This window comes from Triticum aestivum, chromosome 2B, assembly GCF_018294505.1.
Source record: "Triticum aestivum cultivar Chinese Spring chromosome 2B, IWGSC CS RefSeq v2.1, whole genome shotgun sequence".
Taxonomy (NCBI): domain Eukaryota; kingdom Viridiplantae; phylum Streptophyta; class Magnoliopsida; order Poales; family Poaceae; genus Triticum; species Triticum aestivum.
In genome coordinates this window covers 17,965,635-17,986,023 of record NC_057798.1, presented here as the reverse complement: position 1 = coordinate 17,986,023, position 20,389 = coordinate 17,965,635, and the positions used below count along the sequence as shown (strand labels likewise).

Here is a 20,389-nt window from a genome sequence, read left to right as displayed (position 1 = left end):
AAAATAGGAAAATGCTCATCCTAATCAGGCTCAAGGCCCGGTTCATTTCCCTTTGAAACAACCAAAATTCTGAAGAACTAGACTGCGGCAGATTCTGCTTAATAATCAAGTGAAACACACTACTAGGAAAAACCTTATAGGCAGATGCTTACTAGTAGCGCGGGTTTATACCCCTAGATACTGGTACTTACTAGTAGCGCAGGTTTTTACCCCTCGCTACTACTGATTTGTTAGTAGTAGCGCGGGTTTTTACCCCTCGCTACTACTAAGCGGTCTCTACCGTGCCCCCCGGGACATGCCATAGTAGTAGCGAGGGGTATAAACCCGCGCTACTACTAAGTTGATAGTAGTAACGAGGGTTATAAACCCACGCTGCTACTAATTACATGATTTTTGAAGAGCCTTGAAATCCCCATCTCCTCCCCATTTCCTTCCTCTTCCCCGTCACTCTCCCCCCCTCTCTCTCTCCATAAGCTCTCACATGGACCTCATACGCATGCGCGCCTCCTCCTCCATGGCGCCAAAAGAGGCCGCCGCCTCGTGCCGCCGGCGTCCCGAAGCTCGCCGGTCTTCCCTGCATCTCCATGACACCACGCCGGAGCACCTCACCATTGGTGACCAACCCCGCTGCTACCTCCATCTACTTCTTCTCTCCCTCGTGTTTCTTTTTCTCTCCCCCCTCTGGTTTGACTCACCCCCTCATGTCCTTGCCCGTGCAGGTCGTCGCCCTGGACGACCAGGAGCTCGCTGCCTTGGCTGCGAAGAGGAGCCCCACGCCACCGCCTTGCTCGGCCATGGATCCGGGCCCTCTACAGCAGCCGGCGCTGGATCTGGTCTGCCGCTGCCCTTCTGCAACACCGGCGACCCCTGTCTTCGCTGGATCGAACCATTGCTGCCATTGGCAGCACGCACGTGATCGAGATTTTTTTTGTTTTTGAAATTAATAGTAGTGGCGCGGGTGGCACCCACGCTACTACTAACAGACGTAGTAGTAGCGCGGGCGCATCCGCGCTACTACTACAAATTAGCTGTAGCGCCGTAGTAGTAGCGCGGGCACCCGCGCTACTACTAGCTATTTAACCCGTGCTACTAATAGGATTTTCCCTAGTAGTGACATGTTGTCCAAAAGAGATGGCTTGGTGCTTGAAAACAATGCAAGAATTCTTATTTTGGAAGTAATTTTCTAGTTTTCATATGTTTAATGAATTGTATTTTGCAAGATAGTGTATTGTCAGGCTAGTGGTTATTGTTGATAATGCTACGAGTAAGTTCTTGTTGTTTGGTTTGTACTGTCAGCTTTTCGTTTATTGCTGCAGGTTCTTCATTTCAATAATTTTGCTTCATTTCATCAGTGCAACAACAAAGACAGAAAGAAAAATTTATTGCTGAATTACACAGGCAAAGTTGCTATAGTAATTACACTTTTGGGCATAAACTGCAAATTAGTCTAAAGAACAGAATCGTCGTTATCCACAGGTGTTTATGGAATAGACTATCTACCTGTGGCATAGATCACATCATACATCGTACAAGTTGCATCCATGCAATGAATTCTATATCTAGTATAGGTGGGGATAGCGTTTCCAAGTTTATATTGTACCAATCTGCTCATTTTTCTTTTAGGTAGCATGATATTCATTGCTTTACTAACTAGGGAATTAAAAAAAGTGATTGTTCCAATTGTGTAGCCATGTTAACACCAAATACAAATAGTACATGTCTCCGGAGAATGGGATGGCTTAGACTGGGACTAGTAGCTACTCCCTCCGTTTCTAAATATAGGTCTTTCTAGAGATTTCGACAAGTGACTACATACGAAGTAAAATGAGTGAATCTACATTCTAAAATATGTCTATATACATCCGTATGTGGTAGTTCATTTGAAATCTCTAAAAAGACTTATATTTAGGAACGGAGGGAGTACATTATTTAAGAATAACTCCAACCGAGTTTTGAGCTAGCCAAGCTCGAGTTTTATTTGTTTTACAACTTCTCTTTATTACTTTTATCAACTTTAAAAATATGCAGATACGATGTTTATAAATCATATGCATATATGTATCACAAAATGTACTTTTGAAATATGTAATTTTGTTGATTTGAGAAATATGCTATTATAGAAGTTTGCTGGCTGATATAGTTGATGGTGGATTTATTAATTCCTGTTTATAGCCTGCAGGCGTGGAGAATGGCTAGTCATGCACTTTTGCTAGATTTAATTTCCACAATACTCTTTCGGTTCCGATAAAGAAAGTACTCGTGTTTGATACTGACACGGTCTCCTATGTTAAATTACATATCATCATTGCTATCCTGGAGTAGTTTTACATAAAAGGTGCCTTTATTAACTCATAATATGGCATCTAGGAGATACGCAAAAATGAACACACACCAGGTCTCTACATGGTTAAGATGTACGTCAGAGTGATTGACGTCTTCGGGTCTATATCGATGACCTCCTGGTCATTGCTTTTACATGTTCCCTGGTTTAAACAAGTTTGATCCGCTGCGGCAACGAGCTTTGTTCATCACGTGTGGTCGGTGGATGCATGACGAAGAAGACTTTGGTACCCTGAATGGTTGGATGTAAATCTCAATTTTATAGAGTGTTCTTGTAAGGGTTTCTGCTACTTAATATAGGTGGCCTTTTCGGAAAAAGATGCACACGGTCAACACCCGGTTCTAGTAGGCTTATTTATTTTTTCATACTTAATTATTGGTTGTATCGGTGATGTTGCTTTACCAAGAAAGCCGAACGAAACCCTAGTTTCTAAAAAATACCTATTCCTTTTAACACCAAAATAGAATATAATACTGTACATGTCTCCAGGGTGACAGGGCAATTCCGAGACTGGGACTCACAACCAACCTTAGCTTGTCTTCTAGCTGTGACATTTGATTATCACAATCACTCACACTAGCCGGTCCTCCCTGACACGGTGTGTACGAGAAGAGAAGTGAGGAGTCAAGGCAGCCACAGGCTGCACGATCGCACGGGCGAAACGCGCGGGGTTGAATTGTCATCGGGAGCACGTACCTACCTACGTACTATACGTCGCAGGTGGTCACGTCTGCAGCAGCTGGCACGTGTGACACCAGTACGTGACGTACATCTGAAAAAAACGAGCAAGTTAATCATGTACCGTGTTAATACGTGGCTCTGCGTTCGTTGATGGGAACGTCCACAAGATTAGTCTCACAAGGCGATTTGGTGTCCGTCGTACGTAACTTGTCCATCATTGGTTGTGTAGGCAATAGTGATGTAGATTGGACTGGAGAGAAGGCTTGCGGACCTTAACGTGCGATCTCGAACACGACAATGAAGAAACAGCTGACGGTGATGACAGTACGAGCCTGTGCACATTCGAACGGTCGACAAATGGAATTTCTCTTGGCTGTCCTGGATGCATCTGCACTTGCCAATTTCGAATCGTTAATATAAAGTTTTTTTTCTAAGACACCTATTTGCTCGCCAGTGCATTTTGAATGTAGAGCCGTGGAGTTGTTGATCTCTCTTAGAGCATCTCCACCCACCCCCTAGGACACTTTTTTAGGCTCGGGCGGCGCCTTATCCAGGCGAAACCCAGCGCGTTGGTGGCCTCTTCGGGGCGCCTGCAGAAGTTTCGGCGAATCGTGTCTCCCCGCATGTCCTTTTTCTTGGCCCATTTAATCATTTTGCTCACAAACTTTTGGTCGGGGTGGGGTGTGGCTGGGAAGATGCCCTTCACATGCATTTCTATTTCGTCCGGATGAAGCATTTGGCTTCTAGGACACCAACTTTTTTTGTTCGGTGGGGTTCTTGGGGGCTCCAACGACCGGAGATGCTCTTATGTTTTCTAATTAGAGTCCCCTCCGTAGGCGCTCCGGCGGCGGAAGGGTGGGGGAGGGGGACCCCGGATCTGGACGTACGATGTGGAAATAAGGTGTGGGCTTGCATCTCAGGCGGTGCCGCGTTCGGGGGAGCAGTCTTCGACGCATATGGAAATAATGTCCTCCCAATCCTTGCTCCGCCTCAACGATGGCGCTCAAGGCTTCAGCGCTGAACGACCAGTGGATGTTGGTCATGTTGTTGCTGTGGGAGATAACGGCGGTAGCAGTACGATTGGCCCTATTGTCCTCGAGCTTCATCCGCGTCGTGGCAGTGGCTTACGCAGCATCACTTGGAAGCTTCGAGAGTTTGTGCAAGCTTTGGGTGGTTGGCCTTTTTGTTTTCGTCCTATGGAGCAGCGACGGTGTGCCATCTTCTGGTGCTTCTATGTTGGCTTGGTAAGCCTCGAGGCTCTCAACTCTTGGACTTCGAATCTGGCGACTATGACTTCATCTCCGAAATGTTTGACAGTGTGCGTTAGACTACAACGCTCACCCGAATCTAGCAGTGGGGAGGCTACTGGAGCGGCTGCGGCGGCGCACCATCGGCCCATCTAGGAGATTGGAGGACTGAGGCACCCTAGGGACTTAATTGTAATATCTATCTTTTTTTTACGGGTGTCTCACTGTTTGATCTGTGGCTAATAGATCTGAGGGTCTTTTCGATTTTTCTTCAAAAATAAATCGTACTATGTAACCTTATCTTTTATAAACATAATGTTCTCTAATAGTTTCTAGCATATACTAATTTCCCAAAATTTATGATCTTTTATGTTTGTCTCTTTTGTTTGCACCGAATTTGATGTATGGCGTGTCAGGGTACCAAGAGGTAGCCGGGGAATTGATAGTCAGGTTGGAAAATCACTTGCTTGGCTGATCACACCACTTTGATGAAGATCAAGGACGATGATCAACTGTGTAAATAATTTCATGATGTTTTTATATGCGTGAGATACCATGCAAGTAAGTCGAGTGTGCCTGGCACTACAAAGAACACCAGAGGTAATACAAATTACAACAGACCCATGGACCACCTAGCAGTTGCATGGTTTCTCACGCATAAAAAAACATCATGAAATTATTTGCACTGAGACAGGGGCCTAGAGGCGGCAATGAGCTTTGCTCACTGAGCGCTAGCAGTGGATGCAAGAGGAGTAAGACTTCGGTACCCTCAAAGATTTGAATGGTTTTTTTCAAATTCTGAAAGGGTGTTTTTATAAGGGTATGTGCTACTTAACTTTTTGGCCTTTTCGCAAAGAAAGAAGATGCACAGAGCCAACACCCGGTTCCAACGGACCTATTTATTTTCACTAGGACAATGCCCATGCGTTGCAACAGAATATAAATATTCTAGTTCGTTAGGTTGTGATTTAACTCCCCATATGAATGTGATTGTGTAAAGAAATGTTTATTAAATCGTGACCGTGATTTACCTAGGCCTTATATTTTAACGAGAAGTTTGACAAGTAAATTAAAATGGAATTGGTTCAGAAAATAAGTAAATTAAGATGATTGATTATCATATGAGGATGGTTGAACGAAGGGGCAGTGAGAAGGAAAGTAAAACATGATACCTTACATTCTTTTTAACTAGTGTATATAGCGATAGAGATTACTTGTTTTTTTATTTGCGGAAAACTTCCGATTTATTCATCTTCAATCACGGCAGTACGATGAACACCAGAAATAACTAAGCTTTTTACATAGAGATTGCTTGGTTAAACTTGGATTCGTGGTTGTATCGGTGATGTTTCTTTATCATGGAAAGCTGGATGAAATCCTAGTTTCTGAAAATTATCAATCCCTTTCAAAACCAATAAAAAATACTTCATCAAATTTAAACTACAACCACGACCTTTATTTTGGACCGGAGGGAGTAGTACATGTCTCCACTGGACAGGGCAATTCTGAGACTGGGACTCACAACCAACCTTAATTAGCTTGTCTTCTTGCTGTGGCCTGTGATTATCACAGTCACGAACACTGGCCTGTCCTCCATGTCTATGTACGCATCATCATGCGCTGCAGACAAACAGCATGTGCGTACGAGAAGAGAAGAGAAGAGAAGAGTCAAGGCAACGAAACCCGCACGATCCCACACGCGTTGTCATCGGGACCATGTACGTACGTCTGAAAAACAAGCAAGTTAATCATGTATCAGGTCATGTGGCTGAGAACGCCCACAAGATTAGTCTCAAGGCGATTCTCTGTCCGTCGTATGTAACCTGTCCATCATCAGTTGTGTGTAGGCATAGTGCTGCAGACAGCGTGTGGGTTCGGAGAAGGGCCTCAGGACCTTAACTTAGTATGATCTGGACTGCTGCTCTGGCTCCAGAGCACGACAGTCAAGAGACAGACGACGGCGACGGCAGTACGAGAATGCAGTGCACATTTGAACGGTCGCCAAATGGAATTTCTCTTGGCTGTCCCGGATGCATCTGCCCTTGCCAATTCCAAATCTTCAAGAAGAAGTATTTTTTTCAGGCCACCTATTAGCTCGCCTGCGCACTTTCTAATGTGGAGACCGGGAGTGTTGGTCTCTCTTCTTTGTCTACATAAACTTAAAAAATAAATCATACTACGCAGCCTTATCTTTTAGCTAGGATCATAATGTTTTTCAATAGTTTCTAGCTTATATCTATTTTCCAAAATTGATGATCTTCTTTTATGCATGTCTCTTTTTCTGTTCTGCATCAGAAGGGCCATAGGTTGTGCAATTCCTGTCGGGTTACCGAAGAGGTAGTAGGGGAATTGATAGTCAGGGTTAGAAAATCATCTGCTTGGCCGATCACATCACTTTGATGAAGATCAAGGACGATGATCAATCTTCCAAATCATTTCACGACATCTCACTTTGATTAATTTTAACTTCTCATTTATTGTGCAAGGTAGAGTAGTTAGACTTAATTGGACAAAGTACTAGTCTCCTAAACTAAATGTGCCAATTAAGGCTTTTTCTAGATGAAAGAAAGCTAGGCATTAGCCTTGCTATCATTTTTATCTACATTAAATTTCCAAGTAAACAAGTGTGTGGGTGATCTTTCCATACCAGTTGTAAGTGAACCCTGGCGTCTTCAAATTTCAGGAATAAACTTTTGTCCCTTATGGATGTTTCTTGCTCGTGCATGATTAACAGTTCAACTGGGAAGATTAGATAAGCGGATCCTACACCCTTCATTTCCAGAGTTGAATCTTCATATTCCCAAGAATGTTCTTGGATTATCCCTATAAGTTGTCTACAAATGAGTATTTTGCATGATATGCAAATCTCACTTGGGTACGTATTTCATCACCAGATTAGGATCTATAAGAAATGGCGATCACTTGTACTATGTATAATGCCGCAAGGCCTAATACGCATTATTGAAGATCTATTTAAGGAGGAGAGGAGGCACTGGAAATGGATTTCCAGTCCCAACCACTGAGGCTCGTGAATTCTACCATTGCATAGTAGGCACTCTATCAAAGGCCTCCATAGTTATCGCCATCGCCATTAGCACATCCATTTAGATCAAGCCTTAGTACTCCATCAATTGGATTGGACTAGTACATAAGCGGACATTAGAAGTGATTGGCGGAGACGACTTCTAACACTAAAAATACTAGTCGTGTATCATCCCAAATTTCCAAATTAGGATGTTAATAGAAGCATATCACTTGCATATCATTCTTTCATGTATATTTGGATGTTGAAATGTTCAAAATTGTTTTCAACTGAGAGAAGAGTGAAGATAACATGATTTCTTAAAACCAATGATGGAAAACCTAGGATAGTGCCTGGGGATTCTGGATCTTGATGTGATGAACAAGATCTTACTATGAAAGTGGTATGGATATTGGAGAACTTTGAAGGCATATGGTAGGAAGTAATTTCAAATAAATACCTGAGTGAGAAGGTGCTATATGAAGTGACAACTGACGTGTGAGGATCACATTCCTTCAGGGTCTGGCTCATGTCAATGAAATATTCCAAAAACGCATTCAAAGGATTGTTGGTGCTGGGGTAAACACATTTTTCTAGGATGGTGATTAGCATGGAGGTAGACATGGCTGGACATTTTCTTAGGCTCTACAATATAGCCTTCACTAAGAACATCCCCTTTAGTTCATAATGAAATTTTGGGTGAGGCTTCTTCTCAATGGAATTTGTTGACATTGGTGTGGGTAACTTTACCTTGCCTAGTGATAAGGATAGGGTGAGGTCGAAGCTAATCAGAATTGTGATTTTTTTCTGGCTTTGGGATTTTTTTTCCTTCATTTTTCCTTGGCTTTATCCTTTCTGTTAGTTCTTCGGCATACCTCCTTCTAATCTTGCAAATGAAAGGAAAAAAGGGTACATGAATTATGCCATAACGTATAAAAACATGGATATAATTGAGCAATCTATAGCAACAAATAGTGAAGCAAAATGCACGTATCAATTATCAGTCACGCAAGTGAAGTCATTTAAATTATGATTACAAGTAGTTAGTGACATTAAGATCTTTTATGCCATGGCTTAATTCAAATGCATCACTCATAACCCTGCCATGTTTTCTTTTTGTCACCATTTCCATGAACCCGCATATTTGCAAATGTTTGCTGTAAGTATGCTTGATTTTGCACCTCACTTGAGAAAAATTGCTCACGAATATCACTCTTTCTGGTGGTTATAGACTATGGTGAATCATCAAATCAACGTAGGACCTTCCAAGGCAAAATCCATATGTTCCAAATAGTGTTATTCCTACAAAATTAATGTAAACTTTTACTTTCCTGATGACCTCCTTAAGATAGATCGAGTTTTATTCTTAGGGAGCATGGGTTGTTTTATTTTATTCAACTCAAGTTGCACACATTATTAATTTCAGTAAACCATGCCACAGAAACGATTGGCGGAGTGAAAGACATCAATTCAAAGAACCTATCATTGACCAAAAAGCGGTACAAGAGCGCTAAAGGGAAAATGTCGCGACAAAGCACACGCCTACTTCTAGTACAAAACTACTCTAGCTAAAGTAGCAACACAAATTAAAACTTGAAGTGTGTCTCAAAAATCAAAAGCTAGAATGAAGTTTATCTCTCTCTTTGACAGTAAAAAAACCTAGAGTGGGAATACTGGGGAGCATGCCTTAGCGACATTCTACCCCATTTTCCAAAGCCCAATTTTATTTCGGCGCAAAATTATTGAGGCAAACGTCTGAGTGGTATATATTACAAAGAATCCTTGAATGGGATAACTAGACATGCCTGATAAGATAGAGTGACTATTAGACTTGAACCGTCTGTGCGCCCTCCATGATGCGCTGGTAATCTTAGCATCAAACGTGGTTGCGTGACTCATGTGAGTCAACCCTAGACCTATGGTATAGTTACATGTTAATACTACAGATAGATCTTTACCAATTGTCGATTAGTATTTCTGTTAGATCTATTATAAATTATATACTAGTTAAATCGCGAACATGTTTTGGGCTAGGATGATGTGGCAAGAGAAGCAATATGAGGAGAAGTAACACTTGGTCAATTGGCATACATACTTTGGGGGACTAGGGATTCTGACTCTCAGTGTGATGAACAATAGCTTACTATGCAAGTGGTCATGGAAATAGGAGAATTCTGAAGGCTTGTGGCAGCAAATGATATAAAAGAAATACTTGAGTGTTTGAGGTCACGGCTGATGTAGGAGGATCACATTTCTTGCAGGGCGTGGCTCATTTTAGTGAAATATTCCAAAAACATGTATTCGAAGGATTGTTTTTTTAGAAAAGGAGGACCTCCGGCCTCTGCATCCGGACGATGCATGCAGCCACTTTATTAATTATTCACACAAGAGGGACTGCCGGCGATGCACATTCAGTGGGAGGAGACATTCCCGTTGACGACGAGGTGCCCACGGTGACTTCGTAAATTTCAGGATAATATGCCAGCTCAGTCTTTCGGAGGTGCGAATAAGGGTAGGGTGTGCGTGTTTGCGTTTATAAGAATGAGTGTATGCGCGTGTATATGAGCGCTTGTGTCTGTACTGTGTTAAAAACAATCGTCTGCTTGGGTCGTGTAGGAAGAATGTCACAAACGCAACGGACGTGTGATTGTCTTTTTTCCTGTTATTATTCTCTTCGGAACATCTATTTTGCGTGCTATGCGCTCGTGATCGAGCAAGGCGCACCCCCCTTCCCGCGCGCGCCCCTTTTGGGCCATCCGATGCTGGGTGGGATGTGCCCTGTTATTACCATTATGTTTTCTTTTTACTTTTTAGTTTTTACATTTTTTTCAAATATTTTGCTATTTTTGTAAAATTCCAAACTTCAGAAGGTTTTGCATTTAAAAAATAGTTCTAAAACCCACAAAATATTCGTGGAATAAAAAAATGCTTACGATTTTAAGAAAAATGTTCATATACTGAAAAAATGTTTGTGAATTTGAGCAAAATATTGGCAAATTCAAAAAATGTTCCCAAAAACGAAAAGGATTGTGAATTAGATTTTTTTTATTAATTCAAAAAATGTCATACATATAAAAATGTTCACGAATTAAAAAAGTACGTCAATTAAAAAATGCTCCTGATAAAAAAATTCATGAGTTTCAAAACATGGCAACAATTTTAATAAATTTGGAAGAGGATAACCTGGTGCACGACATGATCTGTCCTCAAGTGACAGAGCATTACCTATATTGTTAAAGAGGATAGCTAAAATTTATCCTAAACCCTAACTTTAGTTAAAATGTGAGCACAAAAATAAAAAAGAACAAAATTTTCAATAATTATAAACGTTTTTCAATATTGAACATATTTAAATATGTGGATAGAATATATAGCACTTCTATTTCAAAGGTAAATATAAAATAAAATCAAATTTCAATTCAAGAAGATCTTTAGTTATATTGTGAGCACAACTATAAAAAACAATATCATATTTTAAATCTCATATTGTTTAAAAACCAAGAACATTTTTTAAATTAATAGTTATAACTCTGCTTAAAGAAAACAAACATTAGTCATAAATCCAAAAAATATAAATACAAAAAATCAACTTTTTTCAGAAATTTATAAGCATTTTTTAAAATTGAACATATTTAAAATGTGCTTAGTATATAAAGCATTTCTATTCAAAAGATAAATATAAAAGTAAATCCGATTTATTACGAAGATGAATTTAATTAGATTGTGAGCATAAATATAAAAACGATATCTTGTTTGAAATTTCAGAATTAAAAAAACAAGAGTGTTTTCTACAGTAGTAGTTATAATTTTGCAGTTTAGAAAAAACAAGCATAGCTAATAAATTGAAAAATAAAGACAAAAAAACATGGGGTAGGCCCAACTGGCTGAGTACTACGGCGTCATCGGGCGCGTGTTGGCCTGGCCCAACAGCAGGCCCTCGCCCGCACACTCGGATGCCTCAGTCGGCAAAACGGCGCGTGTTTTTCTTTTATTGATTTTATTTTTATTTTTCCTTTTTATGGATTTCCTATTACTTTCCGTTCTTTCATTTTTCTTTTATTTTATTCCCTTTATTTCATGTCCTTTTTATTTTCTTCCGTTTCTTTCCTTTGATTTTTTGTTTCACTTAAAAAAATTCAACCATTCTGAAAGACCAAAGTTTCATTCAAACATAAATTTAAATAATTGAAATTTCATTCAATATAAACGCTAAAATTTAAACATTAGGATATTTTACATATTTCAGCAAACTAAACATAAAAAAAATCCTAAACTACTCCTTGTCGCTGACTCGCCGTGAGGTCACTGCGGCGTCATCGTCGCCGCCCCCTGCCGCTCCATCGTCATCGTCGTTGCGGTTGCCGAGGTTGTCAATCGACCCCGTCGTCCTCCTCCACTGTCGGTGCTACCTCTGCGGCCTCCCTCACAGCCGCGCCGCCGCCTGCGATGTCCGGAGAGCGACGAGGTAACCCGACGTGTCTTCAGGGTCATCGTCCTCTTGGAGGACGAGTTGTTCCGGCGGGAGGATCACCTTCGGCAGGGCATGCGGGGCGGGCGGCGCGGGTGCCGTTGGTGCGGCCGGTCGCCGCCTGCCGAAAATGCATCGGGCACTTCCGCACCGCTGCGCTCCACTGGACATGAGGGATGTGTCGGCTGCCGCCCTCCGAAACTGGTCGCTGACGACGTCGTAGCTCTTGCCGTCCCAAAACTACTGATGGCCGATAATGCTGCACCGGCCGCCCGGGTGGGTGCGGTGCTCCTTCGCCGTGGCAGTTGTGGGGGAGGTGGCACCCTGGCGGTAGGAGGAGGCCAAACCGGTCCTCCGTTTCTATCTTACCGAGGCTTGACGACCAGGAGCTCTGGTTGTCTCCACCCCCTCCGCCACCGGAGCTACTGCCGCCGTCGTAGTACGCATCATCGAGAGAGGGGCTTGGAGAGCGTCGGGGCGTGGGTGGCGGGGTGAGGACGATGGGGGCTTGGAGAGCGTCGAGTGTGGACGGCGGGGTGAGGACGACGGGGCCTTTTATAGCCCACCGGGCGACAATGCAGGTAGGCGGCCGGCCAGCCGGTGTTACTCCCTCAGTAATGGCGGCGGCCTCGGGAGACGATAGGGGGCCTCGGGAACCGACGCCACACGGGCTGCTCATCGCCGCGTAGAACCAAGTTCGTGTTAAGCTCCTGCCGCTGCCGCCGCGTCAAATTCAACGGATCTGCGGCGGCTGCGTCACCCGTCGAGCAGCGGCCGCCGCTTCGCCCGTCGAGCAGCCGCCGCCGCCGCGTACACGTACACGTTGCGATCTAAGACAAGGAGTCACGTTTGATCTCCATAGGTAAAAACCGAAAATCATCATCGATCCCCTAATCTGAATACGTGAGTGAGATGCAGTATAAATACTACAGTTCTATTTTTAAGTTATTTATTTATGCCCAGCGTACACTAATTTCAGTACTCTGTTAGTAGAGTGCACTTCAGTTTCCCTGAGAAAACTGAAAACTGCTATATTCAGATTGTGCTTGGCACGGCTGTACCTGCAAATTTTGGTTCCTTGCATGGCTGTACCTAGAGACCACTAGCAAACTTGGGGCACTTCAGAATTCAGAGGACCAGATAGAGGATGGGATGCGATGCAACTGCGGCATATCAACCGACATGGCGGCGACAGTGGCTCAAGGGTAACGCAGCGGCTGCAGCTCGACGGTGACGATGCGGAGGCGGCAACGTTGGACGTAACGTGGCGGTGATGACGGCGGCGACAGCTTGACGGCGACGAAACTGCTGCAGCTCAATTTTTGGCGCGAGAAGATTCAGAGTATAGAGAAACAAGCAAGTTCGTTGGACCCTCCTGTTCGTTTGTTGGTGAGCAGCAGAAATCCGTTGGATGGGATGGAAAGTGAATGAATGGTTGATTTTGGCCCTTACGGCAGGCACTGCAGACGAGCCGCGTCCGTAAACATAGCATGCGCACAACCACACTGAAATCCTATCCTATCTGTCCACAAGCGTGCTCTACTCCGCTGACTATAGTGAACAAAACGGCGGTTCAGAAGTCTAACACTATGTTAAACCGATGATTTGGTTAACTAAACGAGCCATATTATTTCAATATAAAGTTTACATGTATGCCACGTGCAGTAAGCAATATTGGACAAGTGAGAGAAGAGAGATACCTTCCATTGTGTCGGCTGGCACGTGGCATATTCATTATAACTTGAGGACTGAACCCCGTTCGTACAGAGCCAACAAAAGAAATTCCTAAGAAGAAACCCAACGGAACATGATAGTGGGTGGCGGATCCATCGCATAGAACATTATAAAGGCTGGCATTACACCAAGTCAGGCAATCATGCACTATTCTTTCTTTCTACACACGCACACACATGTATCATCGGTTGGTAAGGAAACCTGATAGTGGGTGGTGAATCCATCATCATATTGACGACAGTGCATAATCCAATGACTAGCTAGCAGCGAGGATGTGCTGCCTGCAAGAGGATGTTGCCGGGCGCACGGGGAGTAGCGTCCTCTGCTGCTCGGCGCAACAGCAGCCACGTCACCCCGAGCGGCGTCCGCGCTCCTTGGCAGGATAAAGGCATGGAGCGGAGCGGTGGTAGCAGCGGAAGAGACAGGTTGAAGCCGGAGAAGCGGATGCTGCTGCGGTTGAAGGTGAGCAGACCACAAGCTTTGAAGTTTGACCTTGGAAGAAAACAAATGGAATGGCTGCCAAATTTGGCTGTTTCTAATGCTTGCATACGAGTAAATGAAGGATTGCTGCCAACTCGAGTTGCAGTGGTGAAGAAGAAGAGGAATTTGCATCATCACCAAGAAAGACAAGAAAGAGAGCACAAGGAAAGGGCGGAGGCTGCTGCAGGCGTCCCTGTGGTGAAGCCCCTTGGTGGTGTGGGCCGGCGGAGGTGCTGCGGTTAGGATTCGGAGCCGTCCTGCATCTGGGCACTCGTGCCGCCATGGCCGGTGGGCTTGGTCTTGGATCTGGCCGCTGTCCTGCCTTGTCGAACAGAGGGAAGGGCCGTCCATGGCGATGGTCTCCTTCCATTGTGATGGCCTGGCTGCAGAAAATCCAGAAGAAAAAGAAGAGGGGAGGAGGATGGAGGGCGTACCTTTGGCGTCTAGGTGCTGCAGCCCGTCGCCGGCGTCGAGGGCCACCACATCCCATCCATCCATGGGTGGGTGTGGGGCTAGGGTTCTGCCCCCATCCGTCCATCCATCCATGGGTCGGGTCGGACCTTCATGGCCGACCTCGAGGACATCCATGGGTGTAGGACATCGCGCCGGTGCCGCTTTGGATCTGCGCGTCGCTCGATCTGGAGCCGTCCCTCCCCTCCCCTCCCCTCCCATCCCATCCCCTCTCCTCCCCTCCCTTGGGAGAGGAGAGGAGAGGAGAGGAGAGAAGCTGAGGGTGGAGCGGCGGCGCTGGAGGGAGAGGAGGCCGCCGGAGTTGGGGTTGGGGCGGCGGCGGGGCAGAGGGGGAGAGCGGTGGTGGTTGGGGAATCAATCGTGGGAGGAGGAGTGCGTTTGGTTTGAAAAAGAGGAGCAGCCGTCGTGCGCATAGGACCAGCGCACCAGAAAAGCAACCGCCGCCGATGAAGACAAGCATAGATCAAAGACACATAGAACGAAGACCGGATGGATCCACCAAAAGACAAAACGCCGATCTACACGCCCTCCGACGACGCTTGAAGCATCATCGTGTTGATTAGAAATGTAGGATTTCCCCAAGTACCATGATTTTCGTGTTCTTGTATGACCGGTCACCAGAGACGGGCCGAGAGAGGATGATAAATCAGAAGCGGACGCGTCCGCGGACCAATGGGAGGCCTCTATACCGCGCCCTCCTCTTCCACTGCCGCTGCTGCCTGCGATGTCCGGAGAGCGACAAGGTACCCCGACGTGTCTTCAAGGTCATCGTCCTCTTGGCGGACGAGCTGCTCCGGCGGGAGGATCAGCTTCGACAGGGCATGCGGGGCAGGCGGCCCTGGTGCCGTTGGTGCATCAGGCACTTCCACGCCGCGTGCTACGCTCCGCTGGACATGAGGGCGTTGTTGGCCGCCGCCCTTCGTAACTGGCCGACGACGTCCTCGTAGCTCTTGTCGTCCCGAAACTACTGATGGCCGATAATGTTGCACCGACCGCCCGGGTGGGTGCGGTGCTCCTCCGTCGTGGCGCCGGGGACCAACATCGGGTAGCCGTCCTTGTCGATCCTGCAGTTGTGGGGGAGGTGGCACCATGGCGGCACGAGGAGGCCAAACCGATAGAGCTCCTCCGTCTCTGTCTTGCGGTGGCTCGACGATCAAGAGATGCGGTTCTTTCCGTCGCCTCCCCCACTGAAGCTGCTGCTGCCGTCGTAGAACGCATCATCGGGAGAGGGGCTTGGAGAGCGTTGGGTGTGGACGGCGGGGTGAGGACGACAGGGCCTTTTAGAGCCCACCGGGCGACAGTGCAGGTAGGCGGACGGGCGGCCGGTGTTACTCCGTAGTAATGGCGACGGCCTGACAGGGGGCCTCGGGAACCGACGCCACGCGGGCTCACGAGGTTGGTACGTGGACGGGCGTCCGGAGTGATTTGAGCCAAACCGGTTGTGGGGGAGGTGGCACCCTGGCGGCACGAGGAGGCCAAACCGGTCCTCCGTCTCTGTCTTGCCGAGGCTCGACGACCAGGAGCTGCGGTTGTCTCCGTCCCCTCCGCCACCGGAGCTGCCGCCGCCGTCGTAGAACGCATCATCGGGAGAGGGGCTTGGAGAGCGTCGGGGTGTGGGTGGTGGGGTGAGGACGATGGGGGCTTGGAGAGCGTTGGGTGTGGACGGCGGGGTGAGGACGACGGGGCCTTTTATAGCCTACCGGGCGACAGTGCTGGTAGGCGGCCGGCCGGCCGGTGTTGCTCTCTCAGTAATGGCGGCGGCCTCGGGAGACGATAGGGGGCCTCGGGAACCGACGCCACGCGGGTTGACGGGGCGACATGGGCTGACGAGGTAGTCACATGGACGGGCGATCGGAGTGATCTGAGCCGTCGTTGTGTTTAGGGGGTTGCATCGAAGAAGAAGTGATATATAAAACAATGTGGATTGAAATACAAAGCAAGCCCTTGTTCGTTTGAACCAAAGTTATTTATCTCTATCTCTGAGGGTAACAAACGTTTTCTAGATGTGTGTACCGGTGGATGGAGAGGCGGAATGCAGTAAAAAAAAATCCCAAAAAAAACGAACCTATAGCTATTTTCCATCTAGAAGGTGGACGTCAGAATGATCGACGGCACTACTTATAAGAGAAAGGGTAATAGGATTCTGGTTCTCTGCCCTTAACTCACGTATCACACGAGCTATGTATGCGTGGATGTCAATTAGCGAGCAATATGCATGTGTAATAACTCGTCAACAGTGATCTTCCGCACGCTCATGGAAGCAGTACTGACACTAGATATAGACCGGAACAGCGACACTCGTGCATCATGTGCTACCTGCAGCTATTGCGCGCGTGTGTGTGGAGGAGAATGGCTCCGGACAGTGAACGTACAAGATTCCAAAGCAAGACCGAACTGTCATCTGGACCAAGAGACGCCAACCAGAAGCCATGAATAACACACATTTTAGGGCATTTTTACTGTTACCCAGTCAACTTCGAGGACTACGAGAATGCAGCACTGCTGTTACCAGGGCAAATGTAATTGACAGTCAAACAGGAGACGTCTGTGTGCATCAACCGATATAAAGGTCGGAGGTGTTCCCTCATTTTTGGAAAAAAAGAAAAATCTACTAGAGGAGCTTATTTATTTTTAGAAAAGGAGGATGCACCCCCGGCCTCTGCATCTCGACGATGCATGCGGTCATTTTATCAATTATTCACAAAAGGCCTTACAAGAAAGTACATTAGTAAGCTTGAAGCCACCCTCTACCTCTAGGCAACACCTGTCGCTACTCCTATCCCCTTGATGTAGTGGTACCAGGGCAAATGTAATTGACAGTCAAACATGAGACGTATGTGTGCATCAACCGATATAGAGGTCGGGGGTGTTCCCTCATATTCGGCAAAAAAGAAAATCTACGAGAGGAGTTTATATGCCTGGGACACTCTGTAATGAGAAGAATTTCCATAAAACTTGCAAGATTCCTTCTAGTCAGAGGCTGCCAATGTCACAAGGAAATGCTCTACTCCAAATGAGCTAGCTCAGCAAAGGCCTTCTCTGACAATGGCATTTGGAAGAGCTCATGAAGATGTCTAACTGAGAGCTGCATATTTTTTGCCAGCATTAACTTGATTTGCTCTCTATAAATTAATTTTCCTACTAACCAAAAGAAGGTGAACTCTCCGAAATGCATTGAAAGTGCACGAGGCATGATTCTTCTAGACATGAATGGTATATGTGGCCATGTGGGGTAATGAAACGAGTCTCTAACTGACGTGATTATATGTAGGTCAAGGATGCGGGCTCCCCGGTTGTCCTATAAATACCCGGAGGACTAACAGACTTAGATGCACCAAGCAAGACTGTCCTCAAGCACAAGTCTTGAAACATCTGTCTATTACTGATCTGTTCCACAAATTGCCTTCTATCCTACTCCATATAACACCCTTCCCAGCTCATCCAAAGATGAATCTTGGTACTCTTGTTATCATGGTGACTTTGCTGGTGTATTTTGTCTTGAAGAATATAAGAGTGCTACTGTCCCAGCAGCAACGTGGGCGACGAGGCAGGCTGCCCCCGGGGCCTGTCACGCTGCCCATCATCGGTAACATGCACCAGCTGATTCTGAACAAGCCAGCGGTATTCCGGTGGATCCATGGCCTGCTCAAGGAGATGAAAACAGACATCATGTGCCTCCGTCTTGGGGCTACTCATGTCATTGTGGTGGCATGCCCACAGATAGTCTGTGAGGTACTGCGAACAAAAGATGAAGTTTTCGCCTCCCGTCCCACCACCTTCGCCTCAGGCTTATTCAGCTTCGGGTACAAGGGCTCCATCTTCTCACCACAAGGAGAGCAGTGGAAGAAGATGAGGCGTGTCCTCACCGTTCAGATCCTCGCCTCGTCCATGGAGGGAAAGCTCCACCACCTCCGGAAAGAGGAGTACGACCACCTTGTGAGGTACATTAATAAAACTCTTTCCAGCGACATGGCATGTCCAATCAACATTGTCAACATTCGTCATGTAACCCAACACTACGTTGGTAACATGATAAGAAGGCTTGTGTTCGGTAAAAGATACTTCAGTGACCTACCAGCTTCATCCGCTAGTTGGCCTGGACATGATGAGGTGGCACATGTTGCCGCTCTCTTCACGGTCCTCAACCATCTCTACAGCTTTTGCGTGTCCGACTACTTCCCAACCCTCATAGGCCTCGACCTGGATGGCCATGAAAAGGTTTCCAAGGATGCCATGCAAACAATCAACCGGTTGCATGATCCTATTATAGAGGAGCGAATCCGCGAAAGGTCATCCACTCTTGAGAAATTTGGTGAAAAGAAAGAGGCCAGAGACTTTCTGGACGTCCTGGTTCATCTTAAAGATGCAGAGGGACAACCAATGCTTTCCCTAGAAGAGATTAGAGCACAAACAGCGGTTAGTATGTCATTTTAACCTCAATAAAAAGTTCATTCATTGTTCTTCGATCCATATTATACATGTATTGACCTTTTCTGTTGCGTTATACTGATTACTTTATTTATTCTCAAATCTATGGATGTAGGAAATGATGTTTGCAGCAGTCGATAACCCATCTAATGCGGTTGAGTGGGCACTTGCTGAGATGATGAACATGCCAGAGATCATGCAGAAAGCAACAGAGGAACTCGATGCTGTCGTCGGTAAAGATAGACTGGTGCAGGAGTCTGACATTCCTCAGCTAAACTATCTCAAATCGTGCATCCAGGAGGCCTTTCGCTTACACCCATACCATGCTCTTAACGTACCCCATGTCACCATGGCGGACACAACTATTGCTGGCTACACCATCCCCAAGGATAACCACATACTTTTAAGCCGGCTTGGACTTGGCCGCAATCCCAAGATCTGGACTGAACCACTGGAGTTTCAGCCTGAGAGGCATTTGAACACTGCGAATGTACTTCTCACTGATCCAGGCCTACGTTTCATTTCATTTAGCAGTGGGAGGAGGGGTTGTCCTGGGATTTCACTTGGTACCTCTATGACAATGATGTTGTTCGCAAGGATGTTGCAGGGATTCACTTGGACAAAGCTTCCCGGCGTTAAGAGTATCAGTCTCCAAGAACGCAATGCGGGTGTTGCACTAGCTGAGCCCCTTGTTCTGCAAGCTACACCGCGATTGGCTGCACATCTCTATATATGATCCAATTAAATAGATTTAATACACGTTTTCTCATTTATGTGTCAATAAAATGTATCTGGAACTAGTGTATGTTACATGTTTCTGGCGCTACGTTCGGTTCTCTTGTAATGTTATGACATTGCATGTGTGCAGAAACAAAGAAGCAATCGATGGTTGCATAATGTAATGTGTGTACATGTAATGTGTGTACTTATCATTATGTAAAACAAAACCTCTGTATTTTCCGTTATGGTGTACCATGCAAATAATCCTTGGAATTGCACAAAAGTTTTATGTTTATGTTGTATACATGCCTCGTTGTACAATTGTGTGCCCAGCTTTGACCCCGTCTTACCATTATGTCATTCATGCATTAATATGTTCTGTATTGCCAACTTGTTGTTCTATCAACTAAGTTTTCTTAATTCTATTAACTAGGGTTTCTTTTGTTGTGAGAAATCTTTTCTTCTGAGATATAAAAGCTGTATCACGATGCACTTTTGTAGAAAGAAACTTATACACAATGATTAACGAGCCGGGCAGGTTCGCCATCACCGAAAAGGTGAAAAATAGGAAAATGCTCATCCTAATCAGGCTCAAGGCCCGGTTCATTTCCCTTTGTAACAACCAAAATTCTGAAGAACTAGACTGCGGCAGATTCTGCTTAATAATCAAGTGAAACACTCTACTAGGAAAAACCTTATAGGCAGATGCTTACTAGTAGCGCGGGTTTATACCCCTCGCTACTGGTACTTACTAGTAGTGCAGGTTTTTACCCCTCGCTACTACTGATTTGTTAGTA

The 20,389-nt window shown here is 45.7% G+C and overlaps 1 protein-coding gene across 1 annotated transcript; it reads left to right on the top strand.

The window, feature by feature from the left end:
- The first annotated feature begins 17,891 nt into the window (after positions 1-17,891).
- LOC123040013 (tyrosine N-monooxygenase-like) lies at positions 17,892-19,608 on the top strand. The gene is made up of 3 exons (XM_044462972.1): positions 17,892-18,385; positions 18,503-18,860; positions 18,988-19,608. Exons 1-3 carry the CDS (start codon positions 17,892-17,894, stop codon positions 19,606-19,608), a joined length of 1,473 nt encoding a protein of 490 aa, XP_044318907.1.
- The last annotated feature ends 781 nt before the right edge of the window (positions 19,609-20,389 follow it).

Bases quoted from the DNA above. Each gene is read 5' to 3' on its own strand.
- LOC123040013 (XM_044462972.1), top strand. From the start codon at position 17,892: ATGAATCTTGGTACTCTTGTTATCATGGTGACTTTGCTGGTGTATTTT. The intron at 18,386-18,502 runs GTACATTAATAA...GTTCGGTAAAAG, and splicing joins GAGTACGACCACCTTGTGAG to ATACTTCAGTGACCTACCAG. The intron at 18,861-18,987 runs GTTAGTATGTCA...CTATGGATGTAG, and splicing joins AGATTAGAGCACAAACAGCG to GAAATGATGTTTGCAGCAGT.